The sequence below is a fragment of the Carlito syrichta genome, unplaced genomic scaffold (genome assembly GCF_000164805.1).
Source record: "Carlito syrichta isolate Samal-C Ts95f unplaced genomic scaffold, Tarsius_syrichta-2.0.1 Scaffold305437, whole genome shotgun sequence".
Taxonomy (NCBI): domain Eukaryota; kingdom Metazoa; phylum Chordata; class Mammalia; order Primates; family Tarsiidae; genus Carlito; species Carlito syrichta.
In genome coordinates, this window is record NW_007249533.1 from 165,126 (window position 1) to 191,671 (window position 26,546).

The 26,546-nt window shown below is 38.5% G+C and overlaps 1 protein-coding gene across 1 annotated transcript in view; it reads right to left on the reverse strand.

Moving 5' to 3' along the window:
* The window catches only part of BICC1 (BicC family RNA binding protein 1), a gene marked incomplete at its 5' end in the record, with an annotated part of 286,932 nt that overhangs the window by 127,821 nt on the left and 132,565 nt on the right, over positions 1 to 26,546 (reverse strand). The window contains one exon of the mRNA XM_008061686.2: positions 2,707 to 2,776. Coding sequence (XP_008059877.1) covers positions 2,707 to 2,776 — 70 coding nt within the window. The remainder of the gene's footprint in view (positions 1 to 2,706; positions 2,777 to 26,546) is intronic.

Here is a 26,546-nt window from a genome sequence, read left to right on the forward strand (position 1 = left end):
AACTATCAGGTGAGAAAGAGACACAAGGCCGGGAAGAAGTGAAGAAAGACACGTAAGAAAAATTCCCTAAAGAGTACTGATAGCTACACAGAGACAGGCCAATAAAATCAAGAAACAGTGTAAGTCAGAAAGCAAACAACAAACGTGATCAAAACCAACAGTTAAATGATAAAACCATAAGTCAAAATAAGTGATCAGACTAAAGTCACTTCTCTGATCTCCGATTCCTGCCTCTACCTTTTGTTTTTCGTTGCAGCATAGGGGTGGGGCTTTGTCTCCTGTTTCTCGCTGTCGCCTTAGGAACTGAGGTAAGTTTTGTTGATATGTGAGTGGGGCAATGGAAGTCTCTGCCTGGAGAATGGTGAGGCAGTTTAAGCAGATCTGTTTTTCTCTGCTTGTCTGGGTCCCCCAGCTTGGGGTCTTGTGCTGAGTGCCTCAGCCAGGGTGGGCCTGGAGTTCCAGAGCTCCAAAGCTCCAAAGGGCAGGCGGTGGGTGGCGAGAGTGGCTCTGTGCCCCCCACAGGGTACTTCAGTCAGGAATGGGACCGGTGTCTCTGAGGGGCGGGCACCTAGAGCCTCCCTGAGTGACCGGCGGCTTGGTGCCGGAGATGATGCAGCCAGGGAGGGAGCTGGAGGGGGCTGGGACCTGAGACTCCCATGCATGCAGTGGAACAGCAGCAGCGGGGGGTCGCACTATCTGGCCTTAGGAAATGAGGTAAAGTTTGTTGATAGGTGGGCGGGGCAATGGAAGTCTCTGTCTGGAGAATGGCATGGTAGTTTAAGCAGATCTGTTTTTCTCCACTTGTCTGGGTCCCCCAGCTTGGGGTCTCACGCTGAGTGCCTCAGCCAGGGTGGGTCCGGAGTTCCAGAGCTCCAAAGCGAGAGTGGCCCTGGGCCCCCCACAGGGTACTTTAGCCAGGAATGGGACCGGTGTCTCTGAGGGGCGGGCGCCCAGAGCCTCCCTGTGTGACCGGTGGCTTGGTGCCGGGTGCTGGGCTGGAGATGATGCAGCCGGGGAGGGAGCTGGAGGGGGCTGGGACCCAAGACTCCCACACACGCAGTGGAACAGCAGCAGCAGGGGGCCGCAATATCTGGCCCTGCGTAGGACCGAAGGTCCCCGGGCCTGGCACCAGCATGGCTGGTGGTGGGCTGGGGGATGGGAGAAAAGAAGTAATAGCCTTTTTGGGAACTCATGTTCAGAGAATCTCACCAGTTCACCTATGCCGTCGCCATCTTGTTCCTGTCTCTCCCTGGAATTATTTTAATGTTCATGTTTCCTTGGGAATTTTCTTTGAGAACTGACTAAATTACATTTTTATTAGGATATAGTAATAAAGTTTATTTCATTCTTTAAGTAAAAATACCTGGCAATGGGGAAAAAGAATTCAGTATATGTTCAAGTTCCAATTTACCCAAGTAGTAGACTAGGGATTTGTAAATACTATAAATAGCTTGAAAATGGTAGTTTCTTCTTATGCATAAGGAGTACAAAATACCCTAATATACCACAAAGATTACTGATGACTAATTAAGAATATATTCTATAGCACTTGACAAGTTCAAGAGCTACACAAAGATACAGAATGACACTTGGAAATTCACCATATCCTCTTACAATTGTTTAGCATATAAGTTCCTAATTCTGTGCCACCCAAAATCGCAAACAAAAAGGTAACAAGATGTAAGTTTCTGCAGGAATTCCAGTCAAATGAAGTCCAACTAACAATACTTCCAAAAATAACTAAAATAATTTATATTCCATGTGATGAGTAATTTAACAGAGCGAGATTAAAAGAAGGCAATTTGGGCTGAAATAAGAAAGGAAATTGAGAAATCTTGCATTATCATCTAGCAATAAGTCACAGGGAGAAGGGGCAGCAAATCGAAAACTATACTGCAAAACAACAAAACAGCCAGACCATAGTGGATAATGCTCAGTTTGCAAGTATCTTGAGTTGTTTGACAGTATTTGTCATTATCTTCTGATGACTACATGCAACTGTACTCTTAATGAAATATACAGTGCAAAGTTTGATTTTTGATTAAGGTCATACTTTAAAAAGAAAAACTATCCATAAAAATATATATTGGTAGATCACATTTGAAAATACTACATAATCTTGGAAAAAGACTAAGGGGGCCTATACTTCCATCTCCAAACATCTAAGCATTGGATAATATCCCATAGTGTCAGACAGAGAAAAGGTCAGGCAAAGGAAATAGCCTAAAAAGAAATCTAGGGGGTTCTTTGCTTTTGACAGATAAAGAGAAGAAGTGCTCTAGAAAGGAAATCTAAGGTTCATATCACATTAAAGGGAGAAAAAGTAGGTATTAATTTTGTGTGGTACATAAAAAAAGAGCTCTAAAGTATAAACAAAGATTATGTGTGTGCTGACAGTATATTATCATATGTAAAGAGTTACTATGGCTCATGAACATCAACTGAAGAGGCATTCTTAAAACCACAGGTTGCTATATCTTTTATAAAATTCCCAATGTAATATTAATATTTAACATTTTTCTGTTGCTAGATAAAAACTGTATATTGTTTTTAGTTATGATAATCCTCTTGAAAGATTGCTATTTAGCAAATATTTGGGGACAAAGATGATAAGAATAAAGGCTGGTTTTCTTTCCAGCAAACTTGCAGTAATTCCCTAGCCCTCAGTTATCAAAACCACCAATTTTTCTCTCTTTCACAATTTACCTTTCTTGGATTTGGCTCCAATCTTCAGTTTTGATGGCCAAGCAATCTGTGTATTTGTTTCCTCCATGATCTGTACCAAAAATTAAAAGAGAATTATTGACTCAATTAAGAGCTTTATTTACAGATAAGATTTTTCACACACACAAAAAGTTTATTTTCAAGTTTCTAGCTTCATGTTAATATAAAATGATCTCATTTTAAAACAATGCAACAACAACAAAAAAACCTTGAGGGGAAAAAAAGAGAGATGTTTTTATAAGCCTTTAATCTATTAGAAATATTCAAGTATATTTTGTTACTCCCAATGTTCCTCTCCGTGATGCTCCAGAATTTTAACATAGAGACAAGACCAAAAAGTACATGAACAAGTAATTAACCCAACCTGATGCCAGAACCGTCAGAGATGCTAGCACTGAATAAAATTCCCCGAGATAATCGCCAAGGGATTGCAACATACCAAACACGATCTCGTAATACAAAACTGCATGAGTTAGGCCATACTAAATGAAGAGCCCTCCCCTTGGGGAAAAAAATAACTTGTTCTGGGCACATTTGTATTTCATTAAAACAGATGAAAAGCCTCTAAACACGACATCATGTCATAAAACTGCATTCATCCTTTGCCTGGTCCAAAATGGCATTTTTGCCACAGTTCCTTCTCACTTGCACATGCAGCTGACACCAGTCAGGAAGGAGGCCTTGACACCCAAATGAGCCAAAACATAAGAACAAGTGAGGAAGGCAATCATTGCTGCACAATAGAAGTGGACAGGAAGTAAGAAAAGAATTGGAATCCAAAATGTGTTGTCCTTTGTTCTCTTTATCATGTGAATTACACTAGATTAATGTTTACTTTTGTAGCATGAATATAGAATTAGCCAAACTAATAGAGAACCCAACTCAATAAACAAATTACAGCAACTACCATTCATTAACTTAATCACTTGAATTAGAGTAGGATATTATTTATCTTTAATATGGAGTTAAAGTTAACTAAATAAATTAATGGTGAAGACAACTAAACAGATGAATAGTGCAATGAATAATGAGAACCTTTTTTTCTCCTCAGTATTGCCTATGTACTGGGCACAAAGATAAATGGTTCACATGCATTCTATTCATTGAACTCCCTTTATTATGGCATAAAAGGGCTTTCAGCAGATGTTTCAGACTGGCAACCCACAGATGCAATTCATCTATTCATTGTAAGATTTTTTTTTTAAAGCTTGGGCCAACATTTTTAAATCTGAAAATTTCACATAAAAATTCAGATTTCTGGTTCTCTAGAAAACTTGGCAGAGTTAGTACATGGAGCCCACATTCCCACATGGTAACACTTGGCTGGCACCAAGGAACAGCTGTCCCCTTGAGTCAGGGCCAGCAGCCTCTGGGCTGCTCCCAGTCCCTACTGTGTCTCTGAGCTCTGAGATCAAAAGCCACCCACCATCATCATCACATTTGTCCTGCTCACTTGCCATTTATCATGGTGTTGGCTGTTTTTCTTAGAGAACTGGTTCTCCACACCTATGTCTCTATTAAAAATTGAACAACAAAAGTAAGGACACACTGTCTCTACTAAGTCAAGGTACAGGTGTGGCCCTACAGGTAGGTGAGCTCTACACCTCAGCCCTAGGATCTAGCCCCTGCCTCTCCTCTCATTCATGCCTATCCGTGTTAATGCGTTTAATTCTTTGCACCATTAATTTGGTTAATTCTAAACCTGTATTTAAAAAAAAAAAAAAAAAATATTCTCTACAGTGCCCTATGTACTGGGCATGGTAGCTACCCCAAAAACATGCCCAGCAGTTTCCCCTTTCCAGGACCTTGCATTGGCTGTTCTTTCTTCCCCAGACCTTCAGTCCTGTCTCCTTCTTATGCTCAGACTTCACCTGCCACCTTGTCCAAATCCACAAGCCTTTCCACTATCCCAATGACAATTATTCTTCCCACATCACGCATTTATTTTCCCCTTAACCTTTATCGCAAGCAAAAATCCTCTTATTTTCTATGCTTACTTGTTTACAGTCTGTCTCTACAAAATGGAAAGTAAGCTCTCTGCCCTGCACACAGCAGGCCTTGGATATAACTAGCTTCAGAAACTTTCTCTGAGTTGTTCAATACTCTTAAAGAGATCAAACAGAAAAATGAGATCTTACCATAATACTGTCAGGAGGTGGGCAGTACAAAAACAATCTAAGTGTTTTCTTTTTCTGAATTAAATACTGTGGACATTTAATCCAATAAATGACATTAGTTGTCATATTATGATACCATAAAGAGGAGTTTTCCTGCTAACATATGGGTAGAAGAATCAATTTTCTGAAATCTTAATCAACAGCAGAACTTCCCAGAAATCACTCTGCACATAATCTTCTTTTATTAAATGCCAGTAGGTGTTCCATGATAGAAAATAATATGGCAGAGAAAACATTCTAAGAGTAATAGGTAATAGCCATTAAGTTGGGAAGTCAACTTTACACACACTCCCTTTAACCCCCTCAACAACCTAGTGTCTCTCTTGAGCATAGAAAAAGTGGGCTCGTAATGACCACTCTCAACCTACCAACATCAACAAGAAAAAGAGAGGTGATCCTAAGTCTCATATCCCTAATTCTAAAACCAGAGTTCTAGTTACAATACCATATGAGCTGCAGTAAACTCTAAACCTTTTAGAGAAAACAAATTACTAGTAATTGAAATGTGGCATCTGGGGCTGACCTTTCCTATATGGCTAGAAAAAGTTGACTCCCTTGAACACCATTTTTGCCCAATCAATGCCAACTGCATGGGTCATTCAAGAGGCTGCTGACTCCTTATGGAATTCTTGCTTGATGCCTTCACAGATATCTTTTATTTGTCTATCACTGTATGTAATATAGTCATTGAGAGCAGGAACTCTGAGTCCAGCACGGTGGCTCATGCCTGTAATCCAACAATTTGGGAGGCCAAGGCAGGAGGATTACTTGAATCCAGGAGTTGTAGACATAAAGAGACCATGTCTCTACAAAAAAATCTAAAAAGTATCTGGGCATGGTGGTATATGCCTGTAGTCCCTGTTCCTGATGAGGCAGAGGCGGAAGGATCGCCTGAACCCTAGCAAGCCGAGCATGTGGTAAAAATGATGGTGCTACTGCACTCCATCCTGGATGACCCTGCCACCAAAAAAAAAAAAAAAAAAAGAGCAGGGACTCTGGTGTCAAATATCAGCTCCGCCTTCCTATGTTTTGTTGGACAAATTACTTTACTTCTATCAGTCTCACCTTTCTCCTCTGTAAAATTCATTATAGTATCTGTTTCTAATGCTGTGAGGACTTACTGAAAAGATCCCAAGCACAGAGCACAGCACATATTGAGTGTTTGATAATACTAGTCCTTGCTTAATTTATTATGCTATAGATTTACTTTTGTTCTGACAGCCACTGTTTTAGATACTAAGGATACAACGACAAACAAGACAGTGCCCATCCTCCAGAGGCTCAGGGTCTAACAATGGAGAAGATAACTACCACCATCATGGTACCATGCCAGGTTTCAGAACAGGGCAGGGCAGTATGAGCGAATATAGAGGGGATCTCCTCACTTGGTCATGGGCAGTCAAGGAATGTTATCACAAGAAAATGCTTATTAACACTGTGACCCAAAGAAGGAGAAAAAGTTAGCTAGCTGGAGAAAAGGTGAAAAAAGTGTTCTAGGCAAAGGAAGAGGGTACGTGGAAAGATCTAGAAGGAGGAGAGAGGGCCAGTACCCAAGAGGGTCTGGGGGTGAAAGGGGCTATAAGGCTTAACTCTCACATCCAGAACAGAACAGGATGTGTGATGAAATGCATCTCACGTTATCTCCACTGACCTACGGCTGTACACACAAATATGCTCCAAACAGAAGAAAACATAACACAAACCAAAACCATCAAGTACCTGGGTTTGACTGACACTCACTGCAAATTCTGGCCAGTGCAGTGACCACACATAAAAGGGTGCTATATTTACTTTCAGGAAGTAAAAATTCCCTTTGGGAAGTTAAAAGTGAAGCTTTTTAAAACATCATCTACAATGACTCCAGGTTGGTTCCTACTGCACATTCTTAATTTGTTTTAGCTTCAGGCAGTGGTGGGAGTAGTAGAGTGTGACACATTCTATGCTCAGGAGGGCAAAGAAGCACATTTCTCTGCAGGGGTATGTGGGTGGATGCTGGTCCAGGAACCCCAGTACTGGAGCTAACTGAGCTAATTACTGGAGCCAGGGGTTGACAAGCATGTCCTTGGCAAGGGGTGCAGAGGCAGAAATTAGGTCAGTAAGCAGGTCAGAGGTTCTGTGTCTATAAGCAATGCAAAAAGATGTCCTAAAGGCAGGTAAACAGAGGAACAGGAAAAGGTGAGGCCGGGAAGATGTGGCTGAAATCGAAGACAAAACCTCTGAGAAGAAAATGACTATCTTGTTTCAGAAAAAAAAATTCTGTAAGGATTTCCAGCTAGCTGTCTTTTGGTTTTTTAAAAAATCTTGCCATTGTCCTTATTTGCATCTTTACAAAACCAAAACTCAAAGGACAAACTGCTGATTTTGAACAATTTTATATAAACATTAAAGTTACATTTTTAAAACCATGGAGATAGGGAGACCATTATATGGATCCTACAAGTACAGAGACACTGACACCCCTTTTAGGAAGATATTACACATTTCTCTTTATCCCTGAATCATATCCCTCAAAATTTGTGATATGCCTTAATTCTTAAGTCAATATGTTGTCCAAAATGTTTACTTTGCCTTCAATTAAGTGGCTAATTCTTACCACCTAACCCCAAAATATCATGGTGATGTTCCACAGTTGTGTGAAATTTGACCTGAAAGTTTGGAAACATGTTTAAAATGATTAACATTTCCTGATGCAACTGCAACTACAAGTATCATAATGTCAGTTTAATTAAGAAATGCCAAAGTATGCAAAGCCTCAAAACCTCTGAGAAGAAAATGACTATCTTCTGTCTCAGGAAATGAAAAAATCCTAAAGTTAATTCCAGCTAGTTTTTAAAAATCTTATTACTGTCCCTGTTTCTGCCTTCACAAAACCAAAACAAAGTTCAAACAACAAACATCTGATTTTAAATCATTTTCTATAAACATTAAATCACATATGAAGTATTTTAAGTTATTTTTTCTAACTCATAATTCGGGACACTGTATGTTTTTACTGTTTTAGTCCAACTTCTGGACATTCTCATTGACAATAGTATTGTTTCTCAATTCTATCTATCTCTGCTAGGCTTTTAGCTGCTCTCTGATCCTATAAGTCATGAGGTGAGAGGAGATTATGGAGAAGTCCATCTAAGAATATAACTATTTAAGTAAATAATTGTTTCAAATTTCTGTTGTTAAACCTACTATGCTCATTTATTATAGAAAACTAATAATTGAAGTGTAACTTCATTCTTATGGTAATTTCAGATTTGATGAATAGCAAATATTTAAAGAATATTTAAAGAATCTCAATTTTCAAATATGTAAAGCAATTAAAATTAAGAGTGTTGATGTAAGAAAGAATATATATTTTATGTTATTTTTCACCATGAAAAATGTGCTATCTTCATCAGATTTTTCAACAGTTTTGAAATCTAAATAGTCATCTTAACTTTCTACTTCATATTTAAGTTTTATAAACAGGAAGTAATGTTCCCTGATTCTAATAGCACTACTTTTCCATATTAAAAAGGTACCTAATAAACATGAAATTGTTATGTTCCTGTTTTTGTTTAAGTTTCTGTGTGGCACTGGGTGAGGAGGTAGAGGCAGGAAGAGAGGGTAATGTATACAAAAGCTAGAATTTGGAATTTTTTTCCATTGGATGCAATTCTAAGCTACTGAAAAAAAATTAATCAGAGATTTACATTGAATCATTTAAATAACTTCACTGCCCTAAAGTAAATTGCTAAAGATAGAATAAAACAAACAAGTAGAATCTAATCAAATTCTATTAGAAGTTTCATCCACGATAAAAAAATAATTTCCACTCATATTCTTCAATGTAAGTCATAAAAGATTTATTTCTTCTCCAATAATTCCAGATTAGCACACCAGGTGGAAAGAGAATATATCTAATGTTCACCAAACTATACATTTTGCAGGTTTGCAGCAATTACAGGATAATATCTTACAGATGAAGGGAATGTTTGCCAAACAAGCAACATTCTACTAACGTATTTACTTCACCAAATCCTTCAATCCAGACATAAAGTTAAGAATCTACAGGTAAGTAATCAACATCTCAGATTAACCTAAGACAAGTCTATTTATACTGACTTTAGTTAAAATATTTATTCTTGGACAAGGAAAAGATCACTATACTCTCTAACTCGACATTTGTACTCTAAACTATTGAAAATTCATCATTCAAAATGGCTACCAGCTGGGATCCATCTGCAGGCTGTTTCTCTGAAAGATCAACTCATTGTGCTCTATTTTCCTTATATCAATATCAATAAAGAAATAAGGTCTATCTTCATGGAGGTGGTTTGTATTAATAATGGATTGAGAGGCAGTTTTCTGCATTTCACCATGAAGAGAGTTAGTGAGAAAAAATCCAACTAAGTGGAGATGGGAAAGTAGTGAATTTCTCTCACGAGGGCACATCTAGAAGCTGAGGATATTTTGCTGAGACATTAAAGGGTTGTTATATTTCATTGTAATCCAAGAGATACCTCTCAGTGGCTCAGTTATACATCATCAGAACGACTTTTCACATTTACCTGATATTCATATGCACTTCCTGTTTATTTCTCACAATAATCTTGTAAACTATATATGTGAAACCTACTGTACAGTTGGGGAAATGAGGATTCCAAGGGGTTAGGTGGCAGAGAGATGTGCAGCAAAGTCTAACTAGAATCTAGGTCACATGACTTCTTGTGTCAGGGGAAAAAGGCTCTTTCTGCCACCGTTGACTAATGAAGGAAGTAGAAGGCATCACAAAATTATGATGAAGTCACTCAGAAAGCTCCAACTCCCAGGACTCTGCCATGAACACTGAAGTGACTGAGCAGCAGTGGAATGGCTATCCCTCAACACTCCCTGCCTTGTTAATGATGAAATGACCCAGAGGTGGCTCCAGGATGGTTCTCAAACTAGGGAAGCATACCCACTCCCACTCCCAAACATGTATGGAAAAGTTGGGAAGCATTCTGGTTGTCACAAAGATTAGGAGTTTTAATGGCATCAAGTGGCCAGGCTTACAGTAGATGAGCTCCCAAAAAAGGGCAGGACAAATCCACTCAAAATGTCAATGTAGACAGTCCTCAATTTGCAGAGTTTAGGTATACACAAGTGTTAGTTACCAATGCTTGGTTAAAAAACACCAATCAATAACAATCCTAAAAACAAAATTTGAATAAGAAGTCAATGAGTATAGAAAAAATAGCTCATTGTGGAAATGTTGATATTGCTGATATTTGAGATTCTGCATGTGCAGTGAGAGGAACTTAGTGATGACACCTATTGACATGAACAAGGAAGCAGTTGAGACAAAAAAGGTGGAAATACCCCAGAGAGAATGATGTTGGCAAAAAAAACTTCATATTAAAGAAACCTAGAAGATACTTCACAACTCAGAAAGCACATAGGATGAAACATTGGCAGCTGATCCAGACTCCTAGGTATGACAGTTCCCTAAGACACAGAAAAGATGCTTGCTCCTTATTGTAAACTATACAACAAAAAGAAAGCCAGCACTGTTTGAAACTATTCTTGACATGTTATTTTTACAAAGAAATAGAACATGTTAATACTCTATGTGCCTAATCTTTAAGTATAGTGTCCTGAATAAATATTAGTTTTACTTTTCTTCATTTTCTTATACATTTATGGCCACCTATAAGGGAGATGAATGTTGTGACCAAAAAATGTTAAAGGTTGTAGATCATTACATTTGCTCATCGATTACAAAGAGTGTTTTGCAGTTTCAGCCTCCACAGCCATTTTTATGTCCACATAGCACCACGCAAAGTGAGAACTACCTTTCATGCCTCCTTGAAAATTACTGATAAAGTGTTTCAAACTGGCCCATACTGTGGGCAGACAGCTAAATTATTTCAAAAGTTCAGAGAACTCTACTTATCTTCAATCAAAATTTGGTACAGATGCGCCCTCCACTAGGAAAACTTCTCCATCTCTCCCAATCAGAGGTCACCTGTCCCTGATCTCCACCCCCCACCCATATTTGCTTTGTTGTGGCAACATTACGGTGCTCATTTCTTTGTTTATTTTACCAATCTCACCAGTGAGTTGGGCTCCTGGCAGCCAACAACAAACTCTTAGAATCTATAATAGTACCTAACATCTTAATAAGTATCTTTAAAGTAACTAAACGACCACTGACAGTGATGAAGGAGATAGCATGAAGGAACAAGAGAGGCAACAATTATGCAAGTCTTTCCAATGACATGGCACATGATTTATCATAGAGCACAACTGCTGTGAAGTCAGAGCATTCCATCTTCAAAGTCTCCTTGAACTCATTCAACAAATGGTATTTCTGAGGCATCTGCTTACCAAAATAATGAACTAAGTAAATATGCATTAAATGAAAGTTCTAAATCACTGACAGGATTAATTCCTCCAGGGGATGTATACATGACAATGGAGAATGAAACTCTCCAATCAAGATGCCTGCAGAGGTGGGGTAAGAGCAAGGAGTGCTGGACTGAGTCATGTGAGAGCTGCAGAAAGTGGGACACCTCAGTTTTGCTGCTTTCACACGGCCTACTACCAGCACAGGCTCGGGGTGACCACATCCAACTGTTTTAAAGAGCAACCAGAAACCTAGAGTATTGTATTTCATGTTTTGATTTCTAAATGTTGACACCTATTTAAATTATGCAAAAAACATTTTGTGGGCCAAAGAAAGCATAACTCTACTTTTGACCTTTGTTCCAAACCAGGGAGCATGTTGATGGAGTGTGGAGCATTATTCATGCTGGCTATAACGTTAGTGAAGAACAGGTTTTGGGTGTTCCTGGGCATAATCTGTGATTTTTAAGACCATTTCAGTCTTCAAGTATCACTTTATGATGATTTTTCAGAAAGAATAGCCAGCTTTTCTATCTGACATCATGGATAGCTATAAAGAGATTTATTAAACTTGAACTATCAAAGTAATAACTTGTATATAACTTGAATACAACAGTGTGTAACTTGGAGAAGATAAGTGAGTCCTGGTGATCTACTGTACAGCACAGTGCCTAAGGTTAACAACACTGTATTATATACCTAATTTTCTAAGAAAATAGGTATTAGGTGAAATGTTTTTATCAGGAAAAAAATAATAAAGAGTGCAAGGGTAAACTTTTGAAGGTGATGGACAGGTTTATGGCATTGTGGTAGTGGTCTCATAGATATATACTTATTTCCTAACTCATCAAGTTGTATACATTAAATATGTATAGCTTTAAAAAAACTAAAATAAAACCAACAAAGAAATGTCTAACTTGGGAGAAAATATGAAACAGTACTGTTGAACAAAATCAAGTTACCAAATCTCAATTGCAATTTTCTGGCCTCCAACTTTTCATAAGCCTATTTACTCCTGTCATATAGATTCACAAAACATACTTTTTTAGGGAATACGTTTTACTATCTGCCTTACCTTCACAGTCTTAAGGCAACTGAATCGGTTTATCTTAGTAAGCCCTGATGTCATGGATACTGGTGAGCAATACTACATCAGAACAACTAAGATCTATAATGGCATCCCTGGGACATCAAAAAAAGATACATTTCTATGAAGGTTATAATGGCTAAGTAGACAAGGAGGTAAGGACTAAGTGGGAGAAAGGTACTTCCAAAAAAAGAGTGAATAGTGAAAATAGGTATTGGTTGTGCTGCTGTAAGAACGCCAAATGTCAGTGAATGAACTCAACAAAACTCTCTCTCCTATGTTAAATGGTCTACTGGGTCAACAAAGGGCTCAACTCCACACAGTCACTCAGAGACCCAGCTGATGGAGGCCCTTCCATTTTACAGCTGCCCATATAGAATCCATGACCCCCTCAGTCTCTCCATGAGGACTTTCTTCACAGCCCACTGTCCATGGAGAGACACAGGGCTCTGCTAATTGAAAGGGAGCCGGGAAATGCAGGGTGCAATTAGAGTATTTGGTGGGAGTGACCACCTCTGCCCAAGAGTTCCTAAAAGGCTTCAACGTCAGTGAGCTGGAGAACTTATTCCAAAGTAAAACCTCCTCGTGTTCCTTTCAGAATCCAGATTCATAAATGTAACCTTTCAAGTACATCTCCACCAGTTATCCCACCAGTTCTTAAGACATGTTTAAACTAAACTCAATCTTCTCTGCACAAATGGACAAGTAAGTTGTCTACATAGAATCCTGGAATCAACTTGTTTATCTAAGAGAGATGTCACTCCCTGGGACTGGTTTGAGAACAAATGTGTGATCCAATATGGGCCAAAGACAAGGAAGAAGAGATTTGATGGCAACTTTTGACAATGAAGCTTTCTGGCTCTTAGAACTACTGAATAAGTTCTCTCTCTTCCACTAGATGTGAACAACACAGGGAGCCATGTGCTATAGTCTGCCACCCATAATCATGAGGAGATCCAATCATCAGTGTGGAAGAACTAAGAGTTAGAAAACCTGGAACCAAGATGACACCATAGAGAGATTCTTGATCTTTGACATTAAGTAGCTTTTTTCTTTTTCAATACTTTTAAATTTTCAAAATGTTTAATTATCAAATAAAGATGGAATATTTACAAGGTATACTATATGATTTGATACATGCTTATACTGTAAAATGATTACCACAATCAAATTAGTTAACACATGTATCACCTCTCATGCTGTATGCCCAGAACTTGCTCATGTTTTTTTGTTTTTTTTTTTGAGTTGGAACCTCACTCTGTCACTCAGGCTGGAATGCAATGGCATACTCATGGCCTCCCCAGCGTCAACCTGCTGGGCTCAGGCAATCCTTTCACCTCAGCCTTCCAAGTAGTCGGAACTACAGGCATGCGCTAACATGCCTGGCTAAGTTTTTTATTTATTTTAGAGATGAGGTTTCACCAAGTTGCTGGGATTACAGGCTTGAGCCATCATGCCCAGCCTTGTTCATTTTATAACTGAAGATTTGTACCCTTTGACCCAAATCTCCCAATTTCTCCCACCCTCTTGCAACCATAGTTCTATTCTTTGTTTCTAAAAGTCCAACTGTTTAAGATTCTACATATAAGTGATATCGGATGGTATTTGTCTTTCTGGGATCATCCATATTTTCACAATGGTAGAATTTCCTTCTCTTGTATGGCTAAATAATATTTCATTGTATATACGTATCACAATTTCTTCATCTATTCATCTGTCAGAGCTTCTTGATGCCCACATGTACCTCTGAATTTTTCAGTAATATGAACCAATAAACGTTCATATAACTGAAGCTAGCCTGAAACTTGAAGCTAAAAGCCTTCTATTGGATACTCCCTCCATAGCATGCCTTCCTTTTGTCTTCCACACTTTTCTCAGACATTTGTGTTCATCATCCCCTCCTCTCTCACATAGCCTCTCTCCCATTCCTCCTCACCCCACCAACCACAACTGTATTCAATAAGGTACACAGACTTAATGATTCCTTCTCCAAAATCATGTCCAGTATCTAAGACAATCTTCCATTCAGATAATTACCACTTATAAGCAGTTCCACAGATGTTCCACGTTTGGTGGGAGCACTTCCAGCATTTTCCTCTACAGCTCGATGCTCTGATATTTCCCTCCTCCTGATTAATGTATATCCCAGTGGTTATTTGTTGTCTCTTAAGTTAGGTACAAACTCCTCAGCCTAATATTTAAGACAAGCCATAACCAGACCACAATCAGCCTCTTAGATTTTACTTTTCTCAGCCCCCTACCCCTTCAATCGATACAACTATCCACTGTCTCATCCACATCTAATCCTCTGCTTTCTTCAAACTGTTAAATTGTCCCACTGTCTCCTGCTGATGAATCACTGCCTGCTGTTCAACACTATCCATAAAAACAACTTCAGGATTTCCTCAATCAAATATAATCTCTCCCTCCTCAGAGCTGTTATATCATCTCTTATGCTAGTTATGTTATAGTACTGTTCCATTTGAACTGGTCCTTTGAGGTACCCTATTTCCCCTTTCTAGGATTGTTCATTTAATCAAGGGTTCCTGATTCAAATGTCTATAGAAGCCTGGCAAAGAACAGTTATGAATGAATGGGCAGAAGTGCATGGTTTAAATGCAAATATCTGATAAGAGATATAGGAACATTATTCATTTACCCAAAGATATATACCATCTATCATTTTCTTAGAATTTACTAACCCCCTACTCCACTCATATTTCCCCTTGACCTACAGACACAGTACAAAAATTATTTTACTCCACCATGAAAAAAACTAACAGCATAATGACATGGACAAACGGTAATGGACACTTGACTTCAGTTTCAGGGAAATAATAGGGAGTGGTCAAGGTTGCAGCAAACAGGGGACAGCCTGTCCTACCCAAAGCTGCAAATACTAGCTCTAGGCAGCATGTGCAGAAGCTGGCCCATAGTAGCCAGATGTCCAGATTTTTCAAGAGAAGTTATAAAACCAGATCGGTATGTAAAATCTCCTTAATTTTAAAATGTTGATAGCTAAATATTTTACTTCAAAATCGCCATTCAGACAAACTCAATATAGTGTAAACTAAATACATCTTATAAACCAAATACAACCAGCAAACTGTTAGTTTGGATGTTTACCTGAGATGGGGTAAAGGAAAAATAACAAGAATGCAATAATACTCAAAAAAGTGAGTAGACAGTGCTACTACTAGAATCAGAAAAGCTTGCACTCCATGGCATTTTATAACTATTTGGGCTTTGATCTTAGGAAGAAAGAACAGACAACTTTATAGCCCAGCACCTGACTTAGGGGTTAGGGTATTTGGCGGGGAGGCCCAGAGTTAACGGCTGCTAGAAAACAGTGTCCAATTAAGCCTAAGGCAAGGGCTATATGTAAATCCCCTTGCACAAGATAGAAATTCAGTAATACTTTCTGATTAAATGTTGGAAATGATTCCTTCCCAGAGGATGCCAGAAAAATTGAACTTCGTACAGTACGGTAGAAAATACCTACTGTACTCTACGTGTATGTTCCTGCAAAAGTAATTTTAAATCTTCCTGATACAGAAAAAAATGTGGCACCTGTAAAAAGTTATGAGTAATAATCAAAGAATTTATACATTTCAAAAATGAGCTTAATTGATAATGAAAATTTCCAAAGCAGCTACTCTGAAGGCTTAAGTGCACTAATGATGTCACAAGGGAGAGCTAGAAAGACAAACCACAGATGTCCTAAGATTTTATTCATCTGCAACAGTGCAGAATTAGAGTTGGCAATATTTCAGATTTCTTTGTGTGGTTCTTATAGTAAATATTTCAAAACAGCTTTTTCCTTGTGAATGTTTAGCTTCTTAACATCTAAAGAGAATCCAATTAAAACCACTAAATTTTCCAAACTCTGGTTTCAAGAAATTCAGATTCTTTCAATATATATTCAATTTCTAACACCTAGTCATACTGGATAAAATGGCATACAGTTTTCAAGATATGTAACCAGTTGGTGACATTTATTTTTATCACTATGTATTCATTTATAAAACAAGCTGCATGTAAGGCTATGTTCAACCAAGGGGAAAGGGTGATGGTCAAGGCAGCCTACCCTGTGTGGCTTACAGTACAGTCAGGAAAACAAATTGCCAAACAACACTTACCAGTTTGTAATCATTACAAGGTTTAACAAGTCTAATGAGAGAAATTTACAAGGTACGATGATATCATCTAACAGAGAGACCCCCAAAAGTCTAATAATCAGAGAAAGCTAACCTGAAAAGTGAGCTGCATTACAGTGCATGGTTATATCAAAAGGGTAACACACATCATGCCAAGAAGAGAGACTGGCATTCACTCAATTCACAGAATTTACTGCAATCCAGGTATGTGCCAGTCCCTGCAATTAAGCATTAGGTACATAATAGTGAATAACAGTGAATAGTGAATTAAACAGTAAATCTATTGGTGGAAATGAATGAGACAGAGAAGAAGGCACAATGATGGTTGGTAATGACTATGAGGAATCATTTATTGTTTAATCAGTATGAAGTTTCAGTTCTGGAAGATGAAAAAGTTCTGGAGATGGGGTGTGGCAATGGTCACACAACAGTGTGAATATACCTAATGCCATTGACCTGTATACTTTAAAATGGCTAAAATGGTAAATTCTGTGGTATGTATATGTTACTAAAATAAACTAAACTTTCAGAATTTCCAACATTTAGACATTTGGATAGGAGATACGAGGTCATGACTTCCAGATTGGTAGTAGACAACAATAAAGCTACAGAAGGCAAATGAAAAGCTCAAGGCTTACGCTTACACAGGGCAGTTTCTCAAGAAAATGAAAAAATAAAAAAAACCCTGAATGCTACTGAGAATCCAAGTAAGACAAGGATTTTAGAGTCCCTTGGATTCTGAAACAGCGAGATCATAGGTAAACTTGATAGTCATTTAAGTGGAAGGGTTAGTGCAGAAGTTGAAGTGAACTAAGAAAAGAAGAGCCTCCAAAGAAGCAGAATATCATAAGTAGAGAACTCTTACAGGAAGCATCAACTCTAACAAACAGCAAAGAAACAGGACAGTGGCTGGAGGGAAAGATGAAGTCAAGAGAGGGATGGCAGTTGCTAGTCCAATATCTACTTCATCCCAGTTAGAACCCATTTTTTAGCTGGACACATGGACACTTAAAAAGTACACTGCCTTCCTTGAAGACATCTGTGGCCATATAACTAAGTTCTTTCCAGGGAAATGTTAGCAGATTCTAAGAAATTTCATCACCCAGACGGATAATGTCTTTAGACTTTTCTTCCCTCCTGCTGACTGGACTGTGATGTCCAAAGTTCCAACTAGGATTCTGAAGATAAGAACCATACTCCTGGGGTGAGAACTTAGAAGGTGGAAGCATCTTGGCTTACTGAGGCCTCTGAAAAGCACAGCCACCACCCCAGGCCTCGACTAATTTACTACAGAATTTTTTCCTGAGAAATACTTTCCAACTTGTTTAAACAACAGTTATTTTGCTTAGTTTTGATTTTCTGTTTCTGCAGATAATTCTAATTCCAACTGACACAGGAAAGTTTTTTGTCTGTTTTTTAATATGGGAGACATGAGAGCATGATTGCATACAGAAATGGAAATGGATCAATTAGAGGACTGACACAAGGCAGAGGGAAAGAGGCCTAACGTGGGAAGCATGAGGGAAACACAAAACCAGCGTGGCTAGAAACATGGAGAACACGGGAAAGTGAGGCAGGAGTCAAATCACGCAGAGCCTCATCAGCTAGGGTAAGAATTTTGCTTTATTGCCCTAGGCGCAATGAGAAACAACTAGACCCTGTTTGTTTGTTTGTTTGTTTAACTGGAGTCTCACTTCATCGCCCAGGCTACACACTCACAGCTACCCCAGCATCGACCTGCTGGGCTCTGGCGATCCTTCCATCTCAGTCTTCCAAGTAGCTGCAACTATAGGCATGTGCTACCACGTCCGGCTAATTTTTTATTTATTGTAGAGATGAGGTCTCACCAAGTTGCCCAGGCTGGTCTCGAACTGCCAGGCTCAGGCAATCCACTCACCTCAGTCTCCCAAAGCGCAGGATTACAGGTTGAGCCACTGAGCCCGGCCAACAGTTTTTAATAGGTCAGCAACATGATGAAAGGTGTATCTTTTCAAAGAACACTGGCAGTAAACTGAAGAAAGGCATGGAGCGAGGGCCAACCAGATGCAAGATACCTGTTAGGTTATTTCAGCAATACAGATGAAAGTGATGGCCCCAACTAGGACACTGCCTATGGCACTAGGCAAAGTGAGGAAACACAAAGCAGAGAGTACAGGCAGGAGGAGGCAGGGAGCAAAGATAGCACGAAAAGTTGCAACCTGGACAGTAGAGTGAGTGATGGTATCATTTACTGAAATAGGGACCTGTAGAGAAGATACACATTTAGATGAGCTTGATTTTGAACATTCCAATTTTTAGTTCCTATAAGGTAATCAAATGGAAATATCCCGTAAATAAGACTTGTTCTCAGCAGCTTTATTCGTAATAGCCCCAAAATGGAAACAGCCAGGTGTCCACAAACAAGAGAATGAATAAACAAACTGTGGTAGGTTTCACACAATATAATATTGCTCATTAATAAAAAGGAACTACTACACTTGAAACAATATGGATGAGACCCAAAAGTTTTATGCTGAGTGAAAAAAACTTTGCACCACCGAATGCATACTGTATGTTTCCATTTATGTGATATTCCAGAACAAGCAAAACTAATTTTCAGTGTGTAAAAACTCAGATGAGTAGTCACAGCAGGTGGGTGTGGGGTATTCAGTGGAAGTTTTAAGGAACGGGTAAGAGGAAACTTTCTCAAGTGAAGGTACTGGTCTATATCCTCAAATGAGTTTGGGTTAAACTGATATATGAGGGGGACCCCAAAAAACATAATTTATTTATTTAAAAATTGTGTATTTATTCTTACTTGTTTAAACTTGTCACCTTTAAAAGTACTCTCTGTTTGATGCAATACAACCATCTAGACACTTTTTCCACTGCTCTAAACAGTTTTTGAACGCATCAATTTTGATGCCTTTAAGTGCTACTGCCATTTTTTGTTTCTCTTCTTCTACATGGGCAAAAGGTTTCATTTTTTCATCCAGAGAAACAAAAAAAAAGTTGCTTGAGGTGAGATCAGGTGAATAGGGAGAGGGCTCCTGGGGGTCATGCAGTTTTTGGTCAAAAACTGCTGAAAACTCGGTGCGGTGTGGGCAAGTGCACTTGTAAATCACCCATTATGAAAAAGGCAAACGTGCGGAAATAATCTCAAAACAAACAAACAAAAAACCACTGAAGCCAAACAGCCTCTCACAACAGCACTAGCTGTACACTGACGCTCATGCGTTTCTAGAACACTTACTTACCTGGTAGGGAAAGCCTGTAATACAAAGGGCCTTTCCTCCAAAACATTATTTCTTTATTGGGGGGTCTCCCCTCATGTACATGATATAGACATTTGTAGAAACATATTGAATAGTACATTTGCTTTATGTAAGTTTAACAACAACAACCGCCCCACCCCCCACACAAGCTATAAACACTGACTCCAGTTATTGGTATTCATGCAAATGGAGTGAAGTGTGCACACTAGTTTGAAATGCATCAAATACAAGATGGGCCAGGTGTGGTGGCTCACACCATTAATCCCAGCACTTTGGGAGCCCATTATGGGAGAGTGGCTTGAGCCCAGGAGTTTAAGATAAGTCTGGACAACATAAGGAGACCTCATCTCTACAAAAAAATTTAAAAAATAATTTGCCAGACATGCCTGTAGTCCCAGCTACTTGGGAGTCTGAAGCAGGCCAGGGCAGTCAAGGCCACAGTGAGCAGTGATCATGTCACTGCACTGCAGCCTGAGTGACAGAGTGAGACTTTGGAACAAAAGAAAAAAAAAGATGAATTGATGAACAGATAGAAGGATAAATTTTAAAATGTGGTACATATACATGATGAAATCTTACGCAGTCATAAAGAAGGACAAATGTATGAACTTCACAGCAACTTGGATTTATTTAGAGTCTATAATACTCAGTGATCTATCACAGAAACAAAGAACTGAGTACCACATGCTCTCACTCATAAGCAAACCCTAAACAATTATCATAATACTATATGAAAGGGATTGGCAGTAGTGGGAAACTGCCAGGGGAGCAAGGGAAGGCACACTTCATCAATAGGGGTACCAGATGAAGTAGGGACCAAAGCGAGGCCCAAACTTTACCTGTACAACGACCATTCATATACCTAACCCTAAATTGTATTCATCTTTAAAATAAAAACTTTTAAGAATTTATCTGTCATAAAGCAAATTTTTAAAAATAATTTTAGGATTTAAGTAGCAGACATCTGGTATTTCTTACAAATATTCTCTAAACTTTTCTGTGCTTTTATAACAGAATGTTGAAAAAACATAAATAACCAAACTACATTTCTTTAAAAGCATGAATAAAAATTTTACAACAATGTAAACAGAGCATTCTCTTCTTTCTTTCCTTCACATCTTCACTTTTATTGTGAATCCAGGAATGTTAATTCAGAAAAAATATTCAGAAAGTTCCAGCTAATGTATGGAAAACAATGGTCATTCTGAATTACATAACAGTTTAAGGGATTTTGTTTTGTTATTTTTATGTTCTAGCAGCTACGAAGGAGGGACTCAAAAAACAACAACAACAACAAAAAAACACCCCAGAATTAACTTTTAGAGGGTGGGCCCCTTGTAGCACAGGCTTCCCCAACTAGGTGAGTGTTCTAGGAATCCATCAACATCAGTGTACCAGCTAGCATTGTGAGAGGCTGTGTTCAGCTTCAGTTAAATTTTGTTGTTGTTATTGTTAGATTCTTTCAACGCGTTTGCCCATTTCATGATGAGTGATTTAAGAGCTCACCTACCACCGGGCTCGGTGGCTCAGCCTGTAATCCCACGCTTTGGGAGGATGAGGAGAGTGGAGTGCCTGAACCCGCGGGTTTGAGACCCACCTGGCAACTTGGCGAGACCTCATCTCTACAATAAATCAAAAAATAAGCCGGGCATGGTAGCACATGCCTGTAGTTCCAGCTACTTGGAAGGCTGAGGCTGAAGGATCGCTGGAGCCCAGTAGGTCAAGGTTGCGGTGGCCGGGAGCAGTCACTGCACTTCATTCAGTCTGGGCAACACAGTGAGACTCCAACTCAAAAAATAAAATAAAATAAAATAAAACTCATAAGCCTGAATTTTTAAAACTAGCTGCAAATATAATGCTTGACATCAGCTCTCATTTATTTATTTATTTATTTTATTTATTTTTTTTGAGTTGTGAAACTTTTTTTACTTGCAGCCTAATGCACTCAGCAGATCCACCAAATCTCATTTTTCACAGTGAGTTTCCCCAGTGCCTAGTTGTCATCTCATCATTCTGGGAGTGTAGCTTGCTGGTCCCGTGTCAGGCAAGTTGCCACAAAATGTGCCCATGCTGCTGGTTGAGAGGACACCATCTAGGTCTAGCACTCAACAACAGCCCACAGATTGGCAAAGACAACTTATTCTCTTAAATGATTTTAAATCTCTTCCCTTTCTTGTTAAGCTGCATCATTTCTTGCTTAAACTATCACAAGTACATTTATAAATAATTATTCTCCTACCAACCTTTCCCTAACTCATTTTTGTTGTTTGTGTGGCCATGTAATGTGAAATAAATTTTTTTTTTTTTTTTTTTGAGTTGGAGTCTCACTCTGTCACCCAGACTGGAGTGTAGTGGCCGCTCCCGGCCACCGCAGCCTCGACCTGCTGGGCTCCGGCAATCCTTCCACCTCAGCCTTCCGAGTAGCCGGAATTACAGGTGCGCGCTACAACGTCCAGCTGATTTTTTTTGTGATTTATCGTAGAGATGAGGTCTTGCTGTCCAGGCGGGTCTCGAACCCGCGGGCTCAGGCAATCCACTCACCTCAGCCTCCCAAAGGCGCGGGATTACAGGCTGAGCCACCGAGCCCGGCTTGAAATAAATTTTTAAAATAAATTTTAAAAATTACTCTCCACTCAGTCACCTCTAATCCCCCCAAACTATGGGAGTTTATCCCCCCAGCAGCCAGTCTATTCTGCAGCAAACAGCAACTGGATGTCCTATCATTCAATTCTGATGCTGTCTACCCAGAGATAGTGTTAGAACCCAAAGTTGAGGACTCAGTTCCACAAAATTATATCCTACTTCAGATGCAATGGCACACCTTAAGTTGTGTACTGTATTTTTTTCTTTTTTTCTTTTTTTAAAGATGTAGGGTACAATTCAGGATTAGGTACATAAGTGGTCATAATACACGTCTCCCTTTGGTCTGAACTTTGCCTGGTTTGAGAATAGGTATCTTATTGATGTTATGTGCCTCACTTTCCTGGAAGTGTCCCACTACTGCCAATCCATGTCTTATAGTATTATTATAAATGTTCAGGGTCTGTTTCTGAGTAAGAACATGTGGTACTCAGTTCTTGGTTTCTGTGATAGATCACTGAGTACTGTAGACTCTAAATCCATCCAAGTTGTCGCTAAGTCCATAATTTTGTCCTTCTTTATAGCTGCATAATATTCCATCACGTATATGTACCACATTTTTTTTATCCAGTCCACGTTCAATGGACAACATGATTGGTTCCATGTTTTTGCTATTGTGAAAAATGCTGCAATAAACATGTGTGTGCAGGTATCTTTTTTGTAGAATGATTTGAGTTCCTCCAGGTATATTCCCAAAAGGGAGCTTTCTGGGTCATATGGAAGGTTGATTTTTAGATCTTTTAGGAATCGTCACATTGTTTTCCACAGAGGTTGTACTAGTGTACACTCCCACCAACAGTGTAGAAGAGTTCCTTTTTCCCGTATCCTCTTCAGCATCTGTTGTTTTTTGAGTTATTGATTATGGTCATCCTGACTGGAGTTAGGTGGTATCTCAGTGTGGTTTTAATTTGCATTTCTTTGATGATTAAGGGAGGTTTTCTGTGTTTCTGACCAAATGGCTATAATTTGGAGGTTCCCACAATTTAATCAATCCTCAGCTTGATTAAATTATCAGAGTGGCTCTCAGAACTCAGGGAGATGCTTTACTTACATGTACTGGCCTATGATAAAGGATAAACAACCATATGGAAGTGATGCATAAGATGAAGTATGGGGGGAGGGGCATGAAGCAACCACGCCCCTCCAACTCTCATTTATGTATTCATCCAATACTTATACAGAGTTTATTAAATGGCAAATACTACTATAGAGTGTACAGGCTGAGCACTCCAAACCTGAACATTCAAATTCTAAAATGCTTCAAATCAGAAACTTTCTGAGTGCTAACATGATCCTCAAAGGAAATGCTCATTGGAGCATTTTGGATTTTTTTGTATTTAGGGTGCTCAAAGGAGTATATAATAAAATAGTTTTCATTTAATAGCACAAATATGTTAATTGCCTGTTTGTTTACACTACTTAGAAAACTATATTTTTTTGCTCATTTTCAGCAAATGAGGTTTTATTCTAAATATATTGTCTGGTGAATATTCTAAGACAAGTAGTTTTCCATACTAGACAAAATCACAGTATCAATTTCAACTGGAACCACACAAAACTTTTTACAACCCTTTTGGATTTCAAAATAAAGGTTTATTAATCCTGCAAACAAACTTCTAGACACTCTCTCCTCTTAGAGTCTTGCTGTTAAAGAGGAAAAAAAAAGCTAAATGAGCCCAAGTCTGGTCCCAACTCCCGAGTTTCTAAACTTTTCTTTAGTTTGACCAGAAAAAATACTAAACTAGACACCACCAGTTTTAAAGAGTTAAAGGAAATCTTGTTTTACAAGTTCCTGGGCTCTGGTTTACCATATCTGTCCCAAAACGAAGGAAAGTGCATCAATAAATGTAGTAAACACACAGGAACTCGATATCACCAATAAAACAGTTTTCTCAAATAAAAGAATTTCTGGTTATATTCTATACCTATTTACAGTGATACAATCCTTGGAATGTGTGTTCTTTAAAAGCACAAATGAGCCAGGCTCGGTGGCTCAGCCTGTAATCCCGCGCCTTTGGGAGGTTGAGGTGAGTGGAACCCGCCTGAGCTCAAGGGTTCGAGACCCGCCTGGGCAGCAAGACCTCATCTCTACGATAAATCAAAAAATCAGCTGGGCGTGGTAGCACATGCCTATAGTTCCAGCTACTTGGAAGGCTGAGGCGGAAGGATCGCCGGAGCCCAGCAGATTGAGGCTGCGGTGGCTGGGAGCGGCCACTGCAATCCAGTCTGGTCGACAGAGTGAGACTCCAACTCAAAAAAAAAAAAAAGCACAAATGAAGTCGCATGTAGCTCAAATGATCACTGGGATACAGGATGCAGTGCTAAAGTAAAATTTTGAGATATTTTCCAATAAAGGTCAAACCTGAAGGTGAGATTCAGAACACTGACCTCAAATGGAAAAATATTGAGTGGAAGGTATAAGTTTTAAGCTGTATTGGTACTGATATGGATATTTTGCCTTTATTTTAGAAGGTCAGTGAGGATCAAAAGCTCACACAAGAGAAATTCCCAAAAGAAAAGAAGAGAAAAATTTTTCAAAACTGCTTTTTGTATAAATCAGTGCACCTGGTCCAAGGCAATAAAACACTGACTGAAATCAGAGCATCGAAAAATGATATAAAACTTCTATTTTTTCTAAGCTAAAATGATTCAGAAATCTTCCAAAAGAATTTATACTTCCGCATGCTGTGGATTTTCTTTAAAAGTGGAAGATCATAAAATATTTGATTCTGTATAAACTGCTGTCAATTTTTAATGTATTATGCTTTTAAAAAGTAATTTACTGTAAGCCAAGATGAGACAAAAACACTTATTGATCACCTAGGTATATACCAATACTTCATAAAAACATGCATTACCACCACTTCCTCTACATAACCTTATTAAGCAGGCATAATCCCTATTTAACACTTGAAAAAGAAGTTTAGAGAGATTAAAAGTCAGGAAGCTATGAGTCAGCAGCATCCTTCAGTCCTGGCTTGTGACATATAGCTTTATAAAGTAGCTATATGATATTCTTATAGTTACAAGCTACCTCACTCCATTTCCTCACAGGCAAAATAAAAGGCTCAAGTAAACATTGGAATTACATTAAAAGGTAAACTTGATCCTTCCAAGACTGGTGATAGATGTTCAGACTTATTTCCTCCCCTCTAGCCTGTGGTTCTTGCCTTTATCCAACTTCACTATTCTTTACTCATTCCATAAAAAGGTAGGAAAAAGAGTTGACAAAAAAGAAAATAAAAGAATACTTAGAAGTTTGTTTTGGTACTAGGAAACACATCAGACTTGAAAGAAAAAGAAAAATCTTGAACTGAGAATACACTAAAATTACTTCCCAATATTAAATTATAAGAGTATTCGGAGATTTCTACTTTATGCTATATTTTTTCATGATTACAGTGAACAAATGAAACCTGACTTCATAAAATTCCCTTAAATGCTTCATATCTTCACACAAAAAAATCATTATGTGCTCTCATAATGAGGTTTTTTTTAAAGGACCATTAATAGTTACTGAGAAATTGTATATCTAGACTAAATCTTTATGAATTAGTTTTTAAAAGGACTAGAAGGCCAAGGAGAATAAGCAAGATAATCCTATATCATATTTATATAATCCACAGAGGTACAAATACACAGCAACTAGTTTGAAAATGAAATCCTAGTTTGATAACAATCCTTGCCTTCCTTGACACTGACAAGTGGCACCAAATTAAGATATAAGCATTAAGTATCATTTAAGCTGTTTAGAATTTGAAGTTAGTAAGCCTCTATGACTAGTACGAGTTAAAAATTACAACTAAAATGATATGTAAATAGTAGCAGCAGTCTCAAAGGAAATATATATATTTTGTGCTAAATTGTACTTTGCAATGGATGCTAAAAAACTTAAACTAGAAAAGAAAAAAAAATTTTTTTCCATCTAGCTGGAAAGTTCTTTGCAGAAAACCAAGTATATGCTGAATAATTCAAAGAAGGCAATATTAATGACTGAATGCCTACTATGCAAGGTGGGAGGGAACATGCAAGAGGTGGGGTTTTATGTAGACTGCTTTACTGTCTTTAGTCCTATAAAAGGCAGGCCTCTAGCCGGGCTCAGTGGCTCAGTCTGTAATCCCGCGCCTTTGGGAGGCTGAGGTGAGTG